Here is a 13,413-nt window from a genome sequence, read left to right as displayed (position 1 = left end):
CGGATCTCTGGGAACACGATGAACTCACGCCCGAGCTCAAAGTCGCCCGCATCGGCACTCTCTACGCCCTCCTCGAGCGCGGCCTCGCTCCGTACTCCCCGGCTCGCGACAGCGTGGTTGACATGCTCGACGATCTTGCCGACCGCATCCAGGCCATTGTTCCCAGCTCACCCCTCCGCCCCTCACCCATGCCGCCGCCACCTAACCCATCCGAGTACTACCCGCTCCCTGACACTCGCGCTGCGGTCATTGACGCGCTTATCGGTGCGAACAACGTCTCAGTCGTTGGTGTCAGCGGGCTCGGTGGCGTCGGCAAGTCGTCACTCGCTGCCGATGTCGCCATCCATCCCGCCATCACCTCGGTCTTCTCCGTCTTCTGGCTCTCACTTGATGAGGACAATACGTCCAACGCCGATCTAGTCAGCTCCATGGCTCACCTTCTCGAGCACGGCCTTGGTTGTGACATAGGCCCCCGTGCCAACCTCGACGATCTCCAACATATCCTTGCTGCCAAGACCCGGGCCCTCGCCGACGCCGGCACCCGCATCCTGCTCATCCTCGACGATGTTTGGACCACCCCCCAGGCCTCCGTCTTCACCAACCACATCGCAGCCCCGCATGCCGTCCTCGTCACCTCGCGCAACGCCGCTGTTGCTACCAGCTCTGCCTCCTCCATCAAGCTTGATACCTTTGGCCCGGACGACGCTGCTGTTGTCCTTCGCAACTACCTCGCCAAGGGCTCACCTGAGTGGGCAAACACCCTTGCTCTCAACGATCCCCGCATCGTCTCCCTCGCGACCTTTTGCCGTGGCCATGCCCTCGCCCTCGCCGTCCTTGGCTCGTCCATTTCTGGCGAGGCTGCGCTTGACGCCGCTGTTGCCAACTTTGATTCGGCCTCCAAGCGTGCTTTCCACAAGCACCGCAAGTCAGAAGGCGGCACCGACGCCAAGTACGCCCACATCTTTGATATCATCACATGGACCCTCCGCAGCATCGACGACCTCGACCGTCCGATGGCACTCGCCATTTACGCCATGCTCGGCGTCTTTCCTTCAGACGCGCCCATCGACGTCGCCAACTTCCGCGCCACAGTCCCAGAAGACGATATTGACTTTGCTGCGGCCCTCGATGCCCTCGCCAACACGTCGTTGCTGCGCGTCGTTGCCACGAATGGCGGCACCATAACCGTAGTCGAGCTGCACGATCTGCACCTCGACTACATTCGCCATCGGCTAGAGGTGTGCTTTGACGACATCCCTTCCCTTCCTGTCCGTCACCTCGCCGTTGTCGCCGGGGTGCCTCCGCCTGGCGCCACACCAGAGTCCGCTAAGACGGCAATGACCTCTGGCACTGCCTCCGATTGGATCGTCACCCACGGTATTTCCCACCTGATTGCAGCCGGAGCGAACCATGCTGCCGTTGCCGTTGCTCTCTCCTGGCCATGGATGAAAGCCCGCGCAGACGACTCGCTTGGTGGCCTCCTCAATGATCTGCGTTGTGTTGTGCGCCTCGGCCGTTGAAGGAGCCAAAGACGTTGACGAGGTCGAGCGTGCGCTGTCGCTCTCACGTCAAATCATTGAGAGCGGTACGTCGCACATCGAGACCGAGCTTGTCGCCCGACTTGCCTATGACAACGCGTCCAAAGCCGTGAAGGACCTGGTTGCTGCTGTGCGCGAAGATGTCCCGTCTGGGGCTCTCATTCCATCGAGAGCCGTGGACCCTGTCGCGCATCGTGGTGCTGAGCGCTTTCGCTTTGTTGGCTCGTACGAAAAAGTCATCAACATCGGTGGCTCGCTGGTTGCTGGTGGATGTGGAAAGAATGTGGACGTACTTGACGTGCAAACTGGTGAACGCATGGAGGTGCTGGAGGGCCACACCAGCGATGTGCGGGGTGTGATTGCGCTGCCGAGTGCGGATGGCCAGCTGCCTGTCCTGGTCTCGTGGTCGAGAGACAACACGATCCGGGTGTGGCATGCTGCGGACGACGGGACGGGCGCCATGCGGTACACCGCGGACAGTGCCTCCTGTGAGGTGCTGGAGGGCCACACCAGCAATGTGCGGGGTGTGATTGCGCTGCCGAGTGCGGATGGCCAGCTGCCTGTCCTGGTCTCGTGGTCGAAGGACAACACGATCCGGGTGTGGCATCTTGCGGACGACGGGATGGGCGCCATGCGGTACACCGCGGACAGTGCATTCTGTGAGATGCTGGAGGGCCACACCGACGATGTGTGGGGTGTGCTTGCGCTGCCGAGTGCGGATGGCCAGCTGCCTGTCCTGGTCTCGTGGTCGGGGGACAAGACGATCCGGGTGTGGCATGCTGCGGACGACGGGACGGGCGCCATGCGGTACACCGCGGACAGGGCCTCCTGTGAGGTGCTGGAGGGCCACACCAGCAATGTGCGGGGTGTGATTGCGCTGCCGAGTGCGGATGGCCAGCTGCCTGTCCTGGTCTCGTGGTCGAAGGACAACACGATCCGGGTGTGGCATCTTGCGGACGACGGGATGGGCGCCATGCGGTACACCGCGGACAGTGCATTCTGTGAGATGCTGGAGGGCCACACCGACGATGTGTGGGGTGTGCTTGCGCTGCCGAGTGCGGATGGCCAGCTGCCTGTCCTGGTCTCGTGGTCGAACCACAAGACGATCCGGGTGTGGCATGCTGCGGACGACGGGACGGGCGCCATGCGGTACACCGCGGACAGGGCCTCCTGTGAGGTGCTGGAGGGCCACACCAGTGATGTGCAGGGTGTGATTGCGCTGCCGAGTGCGAATGGCCAGCTGCCCGTCCTGGTCTCGTGGTCGGAGGACAGGACGATCCGGGTGTGGCATGCTGCGGACGACGGGACGGGCGCCATGCGGTACACCGCGGACAGGACCTCCTGTGAGGTGCTGGAGGGCCACACCGGCAATGTGGAGGGTGTGGTTGCGCTGCCGAGTGCAGATGGCCAGCTGCCTGTCCTGGTTTCGTGGTCGACGGACAGGACGATCTGGGAGTGGTTTCCTGCGGACGACGGGACGTCCTCTCTGGGCTATACATCTTCCACAGCCTTTCACCAAGTGCTACAAGGCCACACGGGCCACATCAGTGGTGTGATTGCGCCTTCATATGCGTCTCGCCCCGACGTCATCACACTGGCCTCATGGTCCTCCGACTCTTCTCTGCGCGTCTGGCGTCCCGCATCACCCAGCCAGTCTCGCTCGGCCACCATTGACATCGCCATCATCTGCGCCCCAAACAACGAGGACACTGCCTGGCGGCTGCGCCACTCAATCCTCGCCCGCTTCCCCTCGCTCATTATTGCCTACTCTCGTGCCGCGGACCCAAGGGACCTTCCGTCTGCGTCTGTATACGCCGTCCTCGTCTCGCGTTCTCTCCTCGTATCTGGCCGCGCGCTTGCCGCCTCCAGACTTGCGCTTGCCTCATCCTCTTCTCGGCACATCCCGCTCTTTATCGACCGCGAGATCCTCCCACGATTCGTTGCCAAGTTCTTCTCCGACCGTGACACTGCTGTGGACATCATTTATCGCTCGCTTTCCCTCGATTCCGACGCCCAGACTTCCTGGGCTTTGAGCGATGGTTCTTACCATGCCGGCGCCGTCCGACTCCTTCGCGACCTTGCTGCATCACCCGACGCCTCGACTTACAACTGGTACATCGACCCCAAGGCGGCGGTCCGTGACCTCGGTCTCCATGTCGTCCACGCCCTCGACCTTCCGCCGCCACCGGTGCTCCCACCGCCGCCACTCCCAGACAACTTTATCGTCCGCGATGAGCAACAGCACGTTGTCCACCAGCTCAGCTCCGATGCCCGGTTGCTTGCCATCACAGGTCCAAGCGGCTGCGGCAAGTCGCTCATGCTGGCGGCCGCGCTTGCGGAACCGGCTCTCGCCTCCAAGTTCCAAATTGTTTGGTTTGATGCAAGCCAGTACGACGCGCTCGACGTCGGCCTCTGGCACTTGCTCGTCAATGGCTTTGGCGAGTCTGTTTTGCCTGTGGGCAACCTCGGGGCCGACGCGCTAGCCAGCGCGCTCAGGGATATCTCAGCCTCATACAACCTTCGTGGCCGACACGTCGCCTTGGTCCTGGACGACGCCGTCACGCTTGAGCTCGTCAAGACCGTTACTTCTGCCTGGACCAGCTCGCCCGGGCACTGCGTTGCCGTCACGACACGCGTGCTTGCTCCTGATGAGCTGGAGCTTGGCGACGTCATTGGCATCCGCGGCCTCTCACCAGAGCACGGGGGCGCTCTCCTAGCTCGGTCGGCGTCCGCTCTTGACGAACAAGATCTGTTGTCCAGCCTCGTGAACGAGGTCGCCGGTAACCCCATGGTGCTAAGTATCCTCGACCGATTCATCTCTGACTTTCCGGAGCGAGTTGTCGAAGCTCACAGTGTCGTCTGTGCCACCGCCTCCGACACCTCGTCCGATGACGACAGCACTGCCGCTCTTTGCTCCGCTGTCATGCAGCTGGCGTACGACGCACTCCCCGTTACCGCTCAGGATGCTCTCCACGACATCTACAAAGCCGATGGTGGTCTGCGGTCGTCACCGGCACTTCCTCACTTTGAGCTAGATCGCGTCGTCCGCGCAGGCCTCCTCCACGTCTCTCACGACCGCTACGTTCTGCACAACCTCCATCGAATCTTTGCCATCACCGCATTTGGCGCCGTGGACAAAGGCAAGGCTGGCGATGAACCTGTGCCAGACGACTCCAGCGCGATAGTCTCGTCGAGCTCACTCGAGCCGCTCAAAGAGCATGATGTTCCTTCCGACTCGACTGCGGGCCATGACAAGGTGGAGGATGATGGCAATGCAGTCGTGACTCACGACCTCGTCGACACGCCGGTGTCCACAACCGAGGATCGCCCCAAGCTCGACATCCTCCTTGCTTCGCTCGGCTTTGATGGCCCGCCCATGGAGTTCCAGACCGCCAAGCAACAGCTGCTGTGGATCTCAGAGGTTGAGGACACCTCTGCCCTCGCCGAAGATCGTGCTTGGCGCCTCCGGCAGCGTGCGGTCAAGGCCTGGACAGACGCCATCGCTGCTACAGGCGGATCGAGTTCAGATCCTCAACAAGCCCGTGATAGGCTTGCCTTTGACTCTCGCGTGGTCGTTGCCATCAACTCCAATCTGCTGCTCGTCGTTGAGGTTGGCCCCCAGTGGCAACCTGCCTCCTCTGTCGAGCGTGCTGGTCGCGACTGGAGCTTGCAGATCCAGAACCACGTCGACCTCTCAGCGAGCGATGTCAAGGAAATTGAGCTCGTCGCCAGCGCTTGGAAGCTTTGGTCGTACCAGCCCCACTCGCTCAACGTTTCCAGAGCCGGATCCAGTACTGATCACCCTTCCCGTGACGAGATCGAGCTTGCCATTGCACGTGCCATTGCCTGGGAGCTCGGCCAGGCAAACTCGTGGCTGCCGAAGAGCGTGGCAGCGTCATACGAGCGCGACGTGATGCTGATCCACGGCGGCCTGAGCAAGGGCTACATGGGCGAGATCAAAGACTACTTGGAAGAACACAACGTGTCCACCTTCTTGGACGAGTTCTCGCTTGGTGCCCAGCAGTGTACAAGGAAGGATGATTACGAAGACCTACGCGCAGTCGTGCGTTCGTCGCGGGTGGCGGTGGTCTCGGTCACGCCGTACTCGCTGGCATCGCCAGCTGCGCTTGCTGAGATGGACGAAGCACTTGCGAACCCGGCGGTTGTTCCAGTACCTGTTTTCCACCATGAGAACTTGCCGTTTGAGGAGTTCTGTCGCCTGCTCCATGCGCCTCGAGACCAGGCGACCGAGCCAGCGCTGATCAAGTTCCTCGACGAGTCGATGACTGGTGCCGAGCACGCAAGTCGGAAGAGGAAGTGGAACGGCGGTGCTGTAGACCTCGAGTTGGCCAGCCCAGCCCAGCTGGAATACCGGGGTCATATTCGTGACCGCTGCATGAATATCGCGTTGCGGCTGTCGAGATGGGGTCTGTGCTCGATCAGCGGCCGCACCAGAAGGCCGACAGAGTGGATCTGCGAGTACGTCGCCGGCGTCCTCGAGTATGTCGGCATCAGCTTCTCTCGCACCGGCTCCGTCCCAGACCTGCCAGACTCTCACGTTGCCATTCCGGATCGGCTGCGCTCGAAGGTAGCCTCTGCTTTGAAAGAGAAGCGCGTCTTCGTGCTCCGCGGCAAGAGCAAGAGCGGCAAGACAGCGTTGGCTCTTTGGCTTGCCAACAGTGAGCTGGCCAAGGACTATCTTACCATCTGGCTCGACATGGATATAGGTGACCTCCGCCATGCACAGTCGGATTCGCAGGTGCCTTGTGCGCTGAGAGAGGCCCTCATTGATAAGATCATCTTCTCCCGCAATGGTCGCAAAAACGGCGACTTGAAAGCCTTGTGCGCCACAAGCCCTCGCCCGTGGCTCGTGATTGTGGAGAACGTGCGCGACAACTTGGTCCATGACTTTTTCAACCGTCTCTTCGCTAAGAATCTTCGCCATCGCCTGGTGCTCACCTGCAAGCCGCTGTTTCGGCTTGGCGACGAAAGTGTTGTGGAAGTTGCGCTGCAGAAGGACGAAGCTGTCGATACCTTGACGCAGCTCCTGGGCAAGGAGCCGACTTGGTCGGGCGAGTTTGACCTACCTAGCGACAAGGACCTGCAGTCACTGGCGGCCAAGCATCGTACCGACATTGCCGCCCTCGTCGCCATTGCCAAGCTGGGCGATGTCTTGGTCGATCTGCAACTCAACAAGCTGACCAAGGACACGACGTGGTCGCCAGACAAGCCGCGGATCCACAACCTTACGATGCAGCCTGTCACGGTCCTCTTCGCACTCGCTCTTGCCTGTGAGGTCGAGGTGGCCCGGCGATGCATCGTTCGGGCTGTACGTGGCCAGCTCGCCTTTGCTGCCAGTCCGCTCTTCGGGTTGTATCTCGACAAGGATCTCACCGATGACACAGTCGCCGAAGCCGTGGAACAGCGGGCGCTGGAGGCTCTCATCATCGCCGGATTTATCGATGACGAGTCGCTCTTTATGCCTGAGGGTCAGGTAGAGGCGCTCTTGAACCAGCTTCTGCCGGCCAATTCGCATGACCAGAACCAGCTGCTTCGCTTTGCGGAAGACGTCTTTCATGACTTGGCTGCTGGCTCACGGCGGAGCGAACGCGCCGTCTCGGACATCAACGCGATCTTTGACAAGCCGAAACGCAGGAGGGTCCCGCGGCGCGTGCCGAAGCCCGGGGACCTCTTGCGCCGTCTCAACCGCATCGCCTCATCCTCCAGCAACCCCTAACCGTGCTTCCTTTACACCATGGCCTCCACCCACACCCACGGGATCCCGCTTCCCACGGCCGCCACCGCCGCCCGCACTGCGCCTTCGGATCCCAGCCGCTTCCGCAGCACGCCCAGGACAACCTGTCCGGGCATGTCGTAGTAGCCTGCCACCGCCGCCGCCGCCGCCGACAGCACTCTCGCCTCGCCACGGTAGTACGCCGCGAGCTCGGCGACGAGCTGAGGATTCGGCGCGAGGACGTCGCTCATTCTCGCGTGGATCGCGGCCACGAACCGCGGCTCCAGCAGCTGCCGCAGCGGGCCGGCGGCGTACCAGGCGCGGAGCAGGCCGAGGCCGGCCAGGCTCGTCGCCCGCGCCGGGCCAAGCCGCTTGCCCGCTGCCAGCTCGGCGCCGACCCCGCCGACGGCCTCGTACAGCGCGAGATAAACCGGGAGGACCTCGACCTTCTCCGCCGTCAGCACGTCGTAGAGGACGCGGGCGGCAAAGGCGTGCGAGTCGGTCCACGGCTCACCGGCCCGCGGGACGGCCATGTGGCCGGCAAAGGCAGTCATGGCTGCCGAGTCAGTAAAGAGGCTCAGCGCGCGCTCGGCCGGCGGCGTGAGGTCCGTCTCGGGCGCCACCCGCGCCGCCGCCGGTCTCTGCGGGAACGCCCGCGAGAGCATCGACCGCGCGTTGGTCGGATCCGTTGCGTACGCCAGGTACCCAGCCTTGCGCTTGACGTACAGCACGCCGTGCTCCACAATGAGCCGTGCCGCCGGTGCCAGCGCCCTGCTCGCCGCCGGCGTGGCGATGTATGTGCCCCAGTAGCGCGGCGAGTCGACGGCGACGCCAGCGAGCACCGCCCGTGGCGGCAGCAGCGCCGGCGTCACCGCCGCCACACTTCCCGGCCCGTGGCCGTCGCTACCGCGCAGCGTCAGCTGGACCGGCACGTACACCGCCGCGCCCGAGTCGACGTCGACCGCCTCCAGCACCCGCCGCTCCAACGCGAGCACGTACAGGTGGCGGAAGGCCTGCAGATGGTACTTGTTGTCGCTCGGCGATGCCGGCCAGACCGGGAAGAACGCCGCCACGAGAGCCCCGATGGCCGCCTTGCTCGTCGAGAGCGAGTATGCCCCACCGCCGAGGAATAGCAGGCCGAGCGCAGAGCCCATGGCCATGTGCGAGCCGTAGCCCACGCCTGTCCTTGCGTGGAGCTTGCGCACCAGCCGCAGCACGCCCACGTTGCCGCTCCCGGCCATCACCATCGCCAGCGCAACCACAGCCGTGCAGAGGCACGCCTCCGCCGTCGCCTTGTCCACCGCACTGCCGCTGCTGCTGCCGCTCCCGCCGCCGCTCGCGCCGCTCGCCGCCACCAAGTCGAGGAAGAATCCGACCTTTCCCAGCAGCAGCTCGTACGCCTCCGCCGCCGCGCTGCCGGCGTACTTGAGTCCGACCGACATGCACGCCCCGGCCACCACGTTGACGTAGGCCGCCTGCAGCGCCTCGACATCGGTCTCGCCGCCGACAGCCCCGGCCGCTCCGGCTTGGCCCTCGCCGTCGACGCCGCTCCCGCCGCCCCCGCCGAGCAGGCCAGCGACCACGTCGGCCACCGACGGCAGCTGCCGCCGCCCTCCGTCCTCGCCCCCGCCCTCGCCATCGCCGCCCTCGCCACCCTCGCTCCCATCCCTGGGCGCTCCGTCCCCATCCTCGTCCTCGTCCTCGTCGGTGTCGGACGCCAGGAGCATGGCGGCGTAGTCGATGGCGCCGCCGGCAACACCGCCGCCACTCCCGCCACGCGGGCGGAGCGGGGCGTGGGCGGCGATGAACGGCGGGAGGTGGGCGTCGAGCCAGGCCTCGCTCGCCGCAACCTCGTCCCACATGATGAGGTTGCGGGCGAGGACCCGCAACAGCAGCAGGTCCGGCCGGACGTAGTCGAGCAGGAACTGCGTCCGCGGCACCTCCAGCCGTGCCGCCACCGACGCCGAGTTGGTCTTGAGGAACATGAGCCCGAGTGCGAGGGTGGCGCCCGGCGCGGTGACGTCGATGTTGACCCGCGCGCCTTCGCGGATCCGCGAGTTGGCCATCGCTTTGCCGCCGAGCCCGCCGACGCTGCTCCGCCCGCTAGCTCCGCCCGCGCCGCTCCGCCCGCTGCCGCTCCCGCTCCGCCCGCTGCCGTCCGGCCCGCCGCTGAGCCCGCTGCCCGAGCCAGGAGCCTCGTCGGCGCGGCCGCCGACAATGAACGTGTGCAGCCTGTTCTCGATGGCGAGGTCGGCGAGGCCGGCAGCGTCGGCGCCGCGGCCGAGGGTGACCAGGCCAAGGCCGAGGCCGGCGGCGAGCGAGTAGGCCTCGCGGTCGTTGATGTGCTCCGACGCCGCCGGGCGGCGGCCGATCTCGGCCAGGAGCACCTCGGTCATGCGGCGGTGGGCCGAGCCGAGGAAGAGCAGGCCGACGCCAAGGAGGGCGGCGGTCTGGACGAGCGACGAGACGTCGAGCATGGTGGCCGACGGCGGGAGGAGCGACGGGACGTGGATGGAGAGCATCTTGGCCACCGAGGTGTCCATGCTCCCGCGCTTGGCCGCCGCCAGGCCCAGCAGCACCGCCACCGAGATGACCTCGTGCGACTGCGAGAGGTACGAGAAGACGTTGGTCACGTCCAGCCGGGCCAGGTGCCCGTGCAGGCCCATGGCCATCAGCAAGCCGGCGTGCGAGTGCGAGAGCTCCGCCGGCCGGTTGTACACGATCCACGTCGACGACAACCGCGCCGCCCGCGGCGAGATCCGCAGCCCGGCCGCGACGCCGTTGTGGAACTGCGCCCAGTGCGTGAACTCGTTCGACACGCTCGCTGTGTCCAGCGCAAGCGTCACCCCGGTCGCCGGCACCTTGCCCGAGAGCACCAGCGGCGGAATGGGCAGCGTCTCGGTCACAATCGGCGCCGCCGTGGCAAAGGTGAACATGCCGCGGCCGACAGGCAGCGCCATCGTCCGCTCCGCCAGCGCAAGCAGCGCCTTTTGCTGCGCCGCGACGAGCTCATGGTCGCTCAGCGTCGCCGCCTCGCTCGGGAGCAGTAGCGCCGCCGGCGCGCTCGACGTCAGCAGCCGCTGGACCTCGGCAACCCGCGCGTCGCCGCAGAACCGCATCGCCGCCACCCGCGACTCGAGCTCGGTGCCGAGCGGGACGCGCGCCTCGCTCCCAGCTCCGCCTGCGCCGCCGTCGCCGTCGCCACTGCCGCCGCCACTGCCGCCGGCTCCGCCGTCGTCGCCGCTCCGGCTACCGCCGCCGCTCGGCGCGCCGGCTGCTGCGCCGCTGGAGGCCGCCGCTCCGGCTGCTGCGCTCGCGCTCCGTGGCAGGGCGCCGGTGAGGCCCGGCGGGGCGAGGGTGATGAGGGTCGGCGGCGGGAGCGGGGCGCCCGGCGGGGCGCCCGGGCCGGCCGGCGATGCAAACGTCGCCTCTGTGTCGAACGAGGTCGCCGACGGGGCGGCGGCGGCCGACGCCGGCTCGGGCGGGACGCCGGCCGACTGGCGGGCGAGGTCGTTGCGGTCGATGAGGGCGTAGGCGGCGGCGGGCCAGCCGGCCGGCGGGTCCTCGCGCGCCTCGCGCAGCGCCTCGAGCAGCGGCAGCGCCACAGCCGGAGGGAGCGACGAGAGCGAGTCGCGGGTAAAGCCCTCGGCGGCGAGGGCGAGGACAACCGAGTGGGCCAGCGGCGGCTCGCCCGCCGGCGACCGCGCCCGTGGCGTCGCCGGTGAGAAGAGCGGGAGGACCGGCGAGCGTGGCGCGAGGCCGCCCGAGAACGACGCCTGGAACGAGAGCGAAATGGCTGAGAGGTGCGACTCGAGCGCCTCGGCCGCCCGCTCCGCCAGCTCGGCGGCAGACACCTCGTAGCGCCCGCCCTGGCTCCGCGTGAGGATGGCGTACAGGTGCAGGACCTTGCGGCTTGTCTCGCACACGCCGTCCGTCCCGCCCACCAGCGGGAAGGCCTCCAGCTCGGCGTCCGGCGTGCGGACCATCGTCTGCAGGTACGCGAGGATCGACGGCGGAAGGCCGAGGTCCTCTCCGGCTCCGCCTGCCGCGCCCATCCCGCCGTCCGGCCACCGGCCGAGCCCGTCGCGGGCGTATGCCTCGGCGTAGCCCACGCCGTGCTCGCCGGCTGCCGCAGCCAGGGCCGCCAGCAGCTTGCCGAGCGGCTGCAGCTCGCCGTACCGCAGCACATCGAGCTTGCAGTCCTCGTACAGCAAGTGCAAGCCCTTGAGCGCCGGCGCAAGCTCGGCCGACGGCACTCGCCTGGCCATCTTGCCGGTGGCGGCGCCGCGGATGCTGAGACTGCCGTCCTCGGCCTCACCGAGTCCGCCCAGCCTGCACCCGCCGCCCATCGCCGCGTGCGTTGCCGACTCGGTCAGCAGCCACGCGAGCGGATCGTCGCTGTCGTCGGCGCGCGGGCGGACCGGTGTGGTCGGCGACGACGGGGTGACCGGCGCAAGGAGCTCGACAAGGAGCTCGGCTAGGAGGCGCCACTGGTTGGGCGCCGGGCCGGTGGCGCGGGCGAGGGCGGCGACGAGCTCGCGGCGGAGGGCGAGGGCAAAGGCAGGTGAGACGGTGGTGCTGAGGACCTCGAGGACGGCGGCGGCGAGCGGCGAGGCCGGCGGGAGCTCGATGTTGATGCGGTAGGCGCGCCCGCGGGCGGTGACGACCGTCAGCCGCGAGCCGGCCGCTGCGGCGAGGGCGACGAGCTTGCCGGCCTCGGCGTCGGCCTCGCACTCGTCGTCGCCGGCCATGCCGAGGCCCGAGGCGTCGAACGAGGCCGAGGCCATCGAGACCGGTGAGAGCGAGAGCGCCGACTCGTTCGGCCCGCCAGCTGCGCATCCGCTGCCGATGAGCGGTGCCGGGAGGGCGACGTCGACAAGCCGGGTGCCGCCGACGTAGAGCACGAGGCCGCCGCCCGGGGCGACGACGGCGAGTGCGTCGAGGCCGCCGAGGCGGACGGGCGCGGCGTCGACGGCCGGCACCTGCCACGCCACCGCCAGCGCCGTCGGCTCAAAGGCGATGCCGGTGAGAACCTGCGCCTCGCGGTCAAGAAGGGCGAGTTCGAGCGTGCCGTTGGCGTCGTGGGTGAGAAAGGCGCGCGCCGGCGCGGCGAGGCCGGCCCACGGCGACGACCACACGTGCTCGAGATAGACGTCGGCGTAGAGCGCGTCGACCGACTCGCCGCTCACGCCCGAGACGTTGCCCTGGCTCGCTCTGCTGCCCGCGCTCCCGTCCTCGCTCTGCGCCTCTTCCATGTCCATGCCGAGCCGCCCCAGGCCGCTCAGCGAGCGCTCGATCTCGTCGGGCGGAGTGTCCGGCGGCGCGCGGCGGAGGAGGAAGAGGTCGAGCGCACTGCCGGCTCCCGCGCTCCGCCCGGCCGAGTGAGTGAGGAGCAGCGGCGGCGAGGAGGCCGCGAGGAGGACACTGACCGAGGCGTCCGAGACAACGTCGCCGTGGAGCGAGAGCGCCGCCAGCGGGCGGACGTCGTCGAGCGGATGCAGGAGCGAGAAGAGGAACGGCAGCGCCGCCGCGCCCGCCGCCGCCTCCTCCGCCGCCGCCGCCGCCCGCCGCAGGAGCAAGCCGACCGGCAGCGCCGCCACGTCGGCCACAGCAAAGGGGAGCACAACCTCGTAGACGTGTCCCGTGGGGTAGTACACATGGGCCGCCGCCGCCGTGAGGAGCACCAGCGCAGTGACGAGGCCTCCGTCGCCCGACGAGCCCGGGCCGTGCCCGCCACTGCCATCGCCATCGCCCTCGTCGTCGCCATGGTGAACATGCGACTGCGATGGGCCATGGAACGAGTGGCCGGAGCGGGGCGGCGACCATGCTGCGGCGGCCATGCTCCCGTTGCCGCCGGCATCACCGCCGACACTGCGGCCGGGGAGCGGGCGCGGGAAGGAGACCCACAGGGCGTGCGAGATGGCGGCCGGGACGGTGTACGAGGCAGCCACGAGGGCACCAGCCATGACACTGGCGCAGTTGCCGCTCACCACCAGGGCCAACTCGCCGGCATGGCCATGGCCGTAGCCTCCGGCTGGATGACCGCCCGTGCCCATGCCCATGCCCGCGGCGGCGTGGGCCGGTGCAGCCGGAGTCGCTGTCGCCGTCGCCATTGCCGTCGCCATCGAGCCAGTGCTCGCC

At 67.4% G+C, this 13,413-nt stretch overlaps 1 protein-coding gene across 1 annotated transcript; it reads left to right on the top strand.

Moving 5' to 3' along the window:
- Nucleotides 1-35: 35 nt before the first annotated feature.
- AMSG_11190 (uncharacterized protein) lies at nucleotides 36-7,178 on the top strand (the record flags this gene model as incomplete). The annotated part of the gene is made up of 3 exons (XM_013897481.1): nucleotides 36-1,494; nucleotides 1,523-7,107; nucleotides 7,143-7,178. Coding segments are annotated over 3 exons (7,080 nt in total), but the record flags the coding sequence as incomplete, so codon positions are not given.
- Nucleotides 7,179-13,413: the final 6,235 nt, after the last annotated feature.

This window comes from Thecamonas trahens (assembly GCF_000142905.1).
Source record: "Thecamonas trahens ATCC 50062 unplaced genomic scaffold supercont1.70, whole genome shotgun sequence".
In the NCBI taxonomy this organism is placed as follows: domain Eukaryota; order Apusomonadida; family Apusomonadidae; genus Thecamonas; species Thecamonas trahens.
Note: the sequence above shows the minus strand (reverse complement) of the source record. Positions and strands in the feature narration are given on the sequence as shown.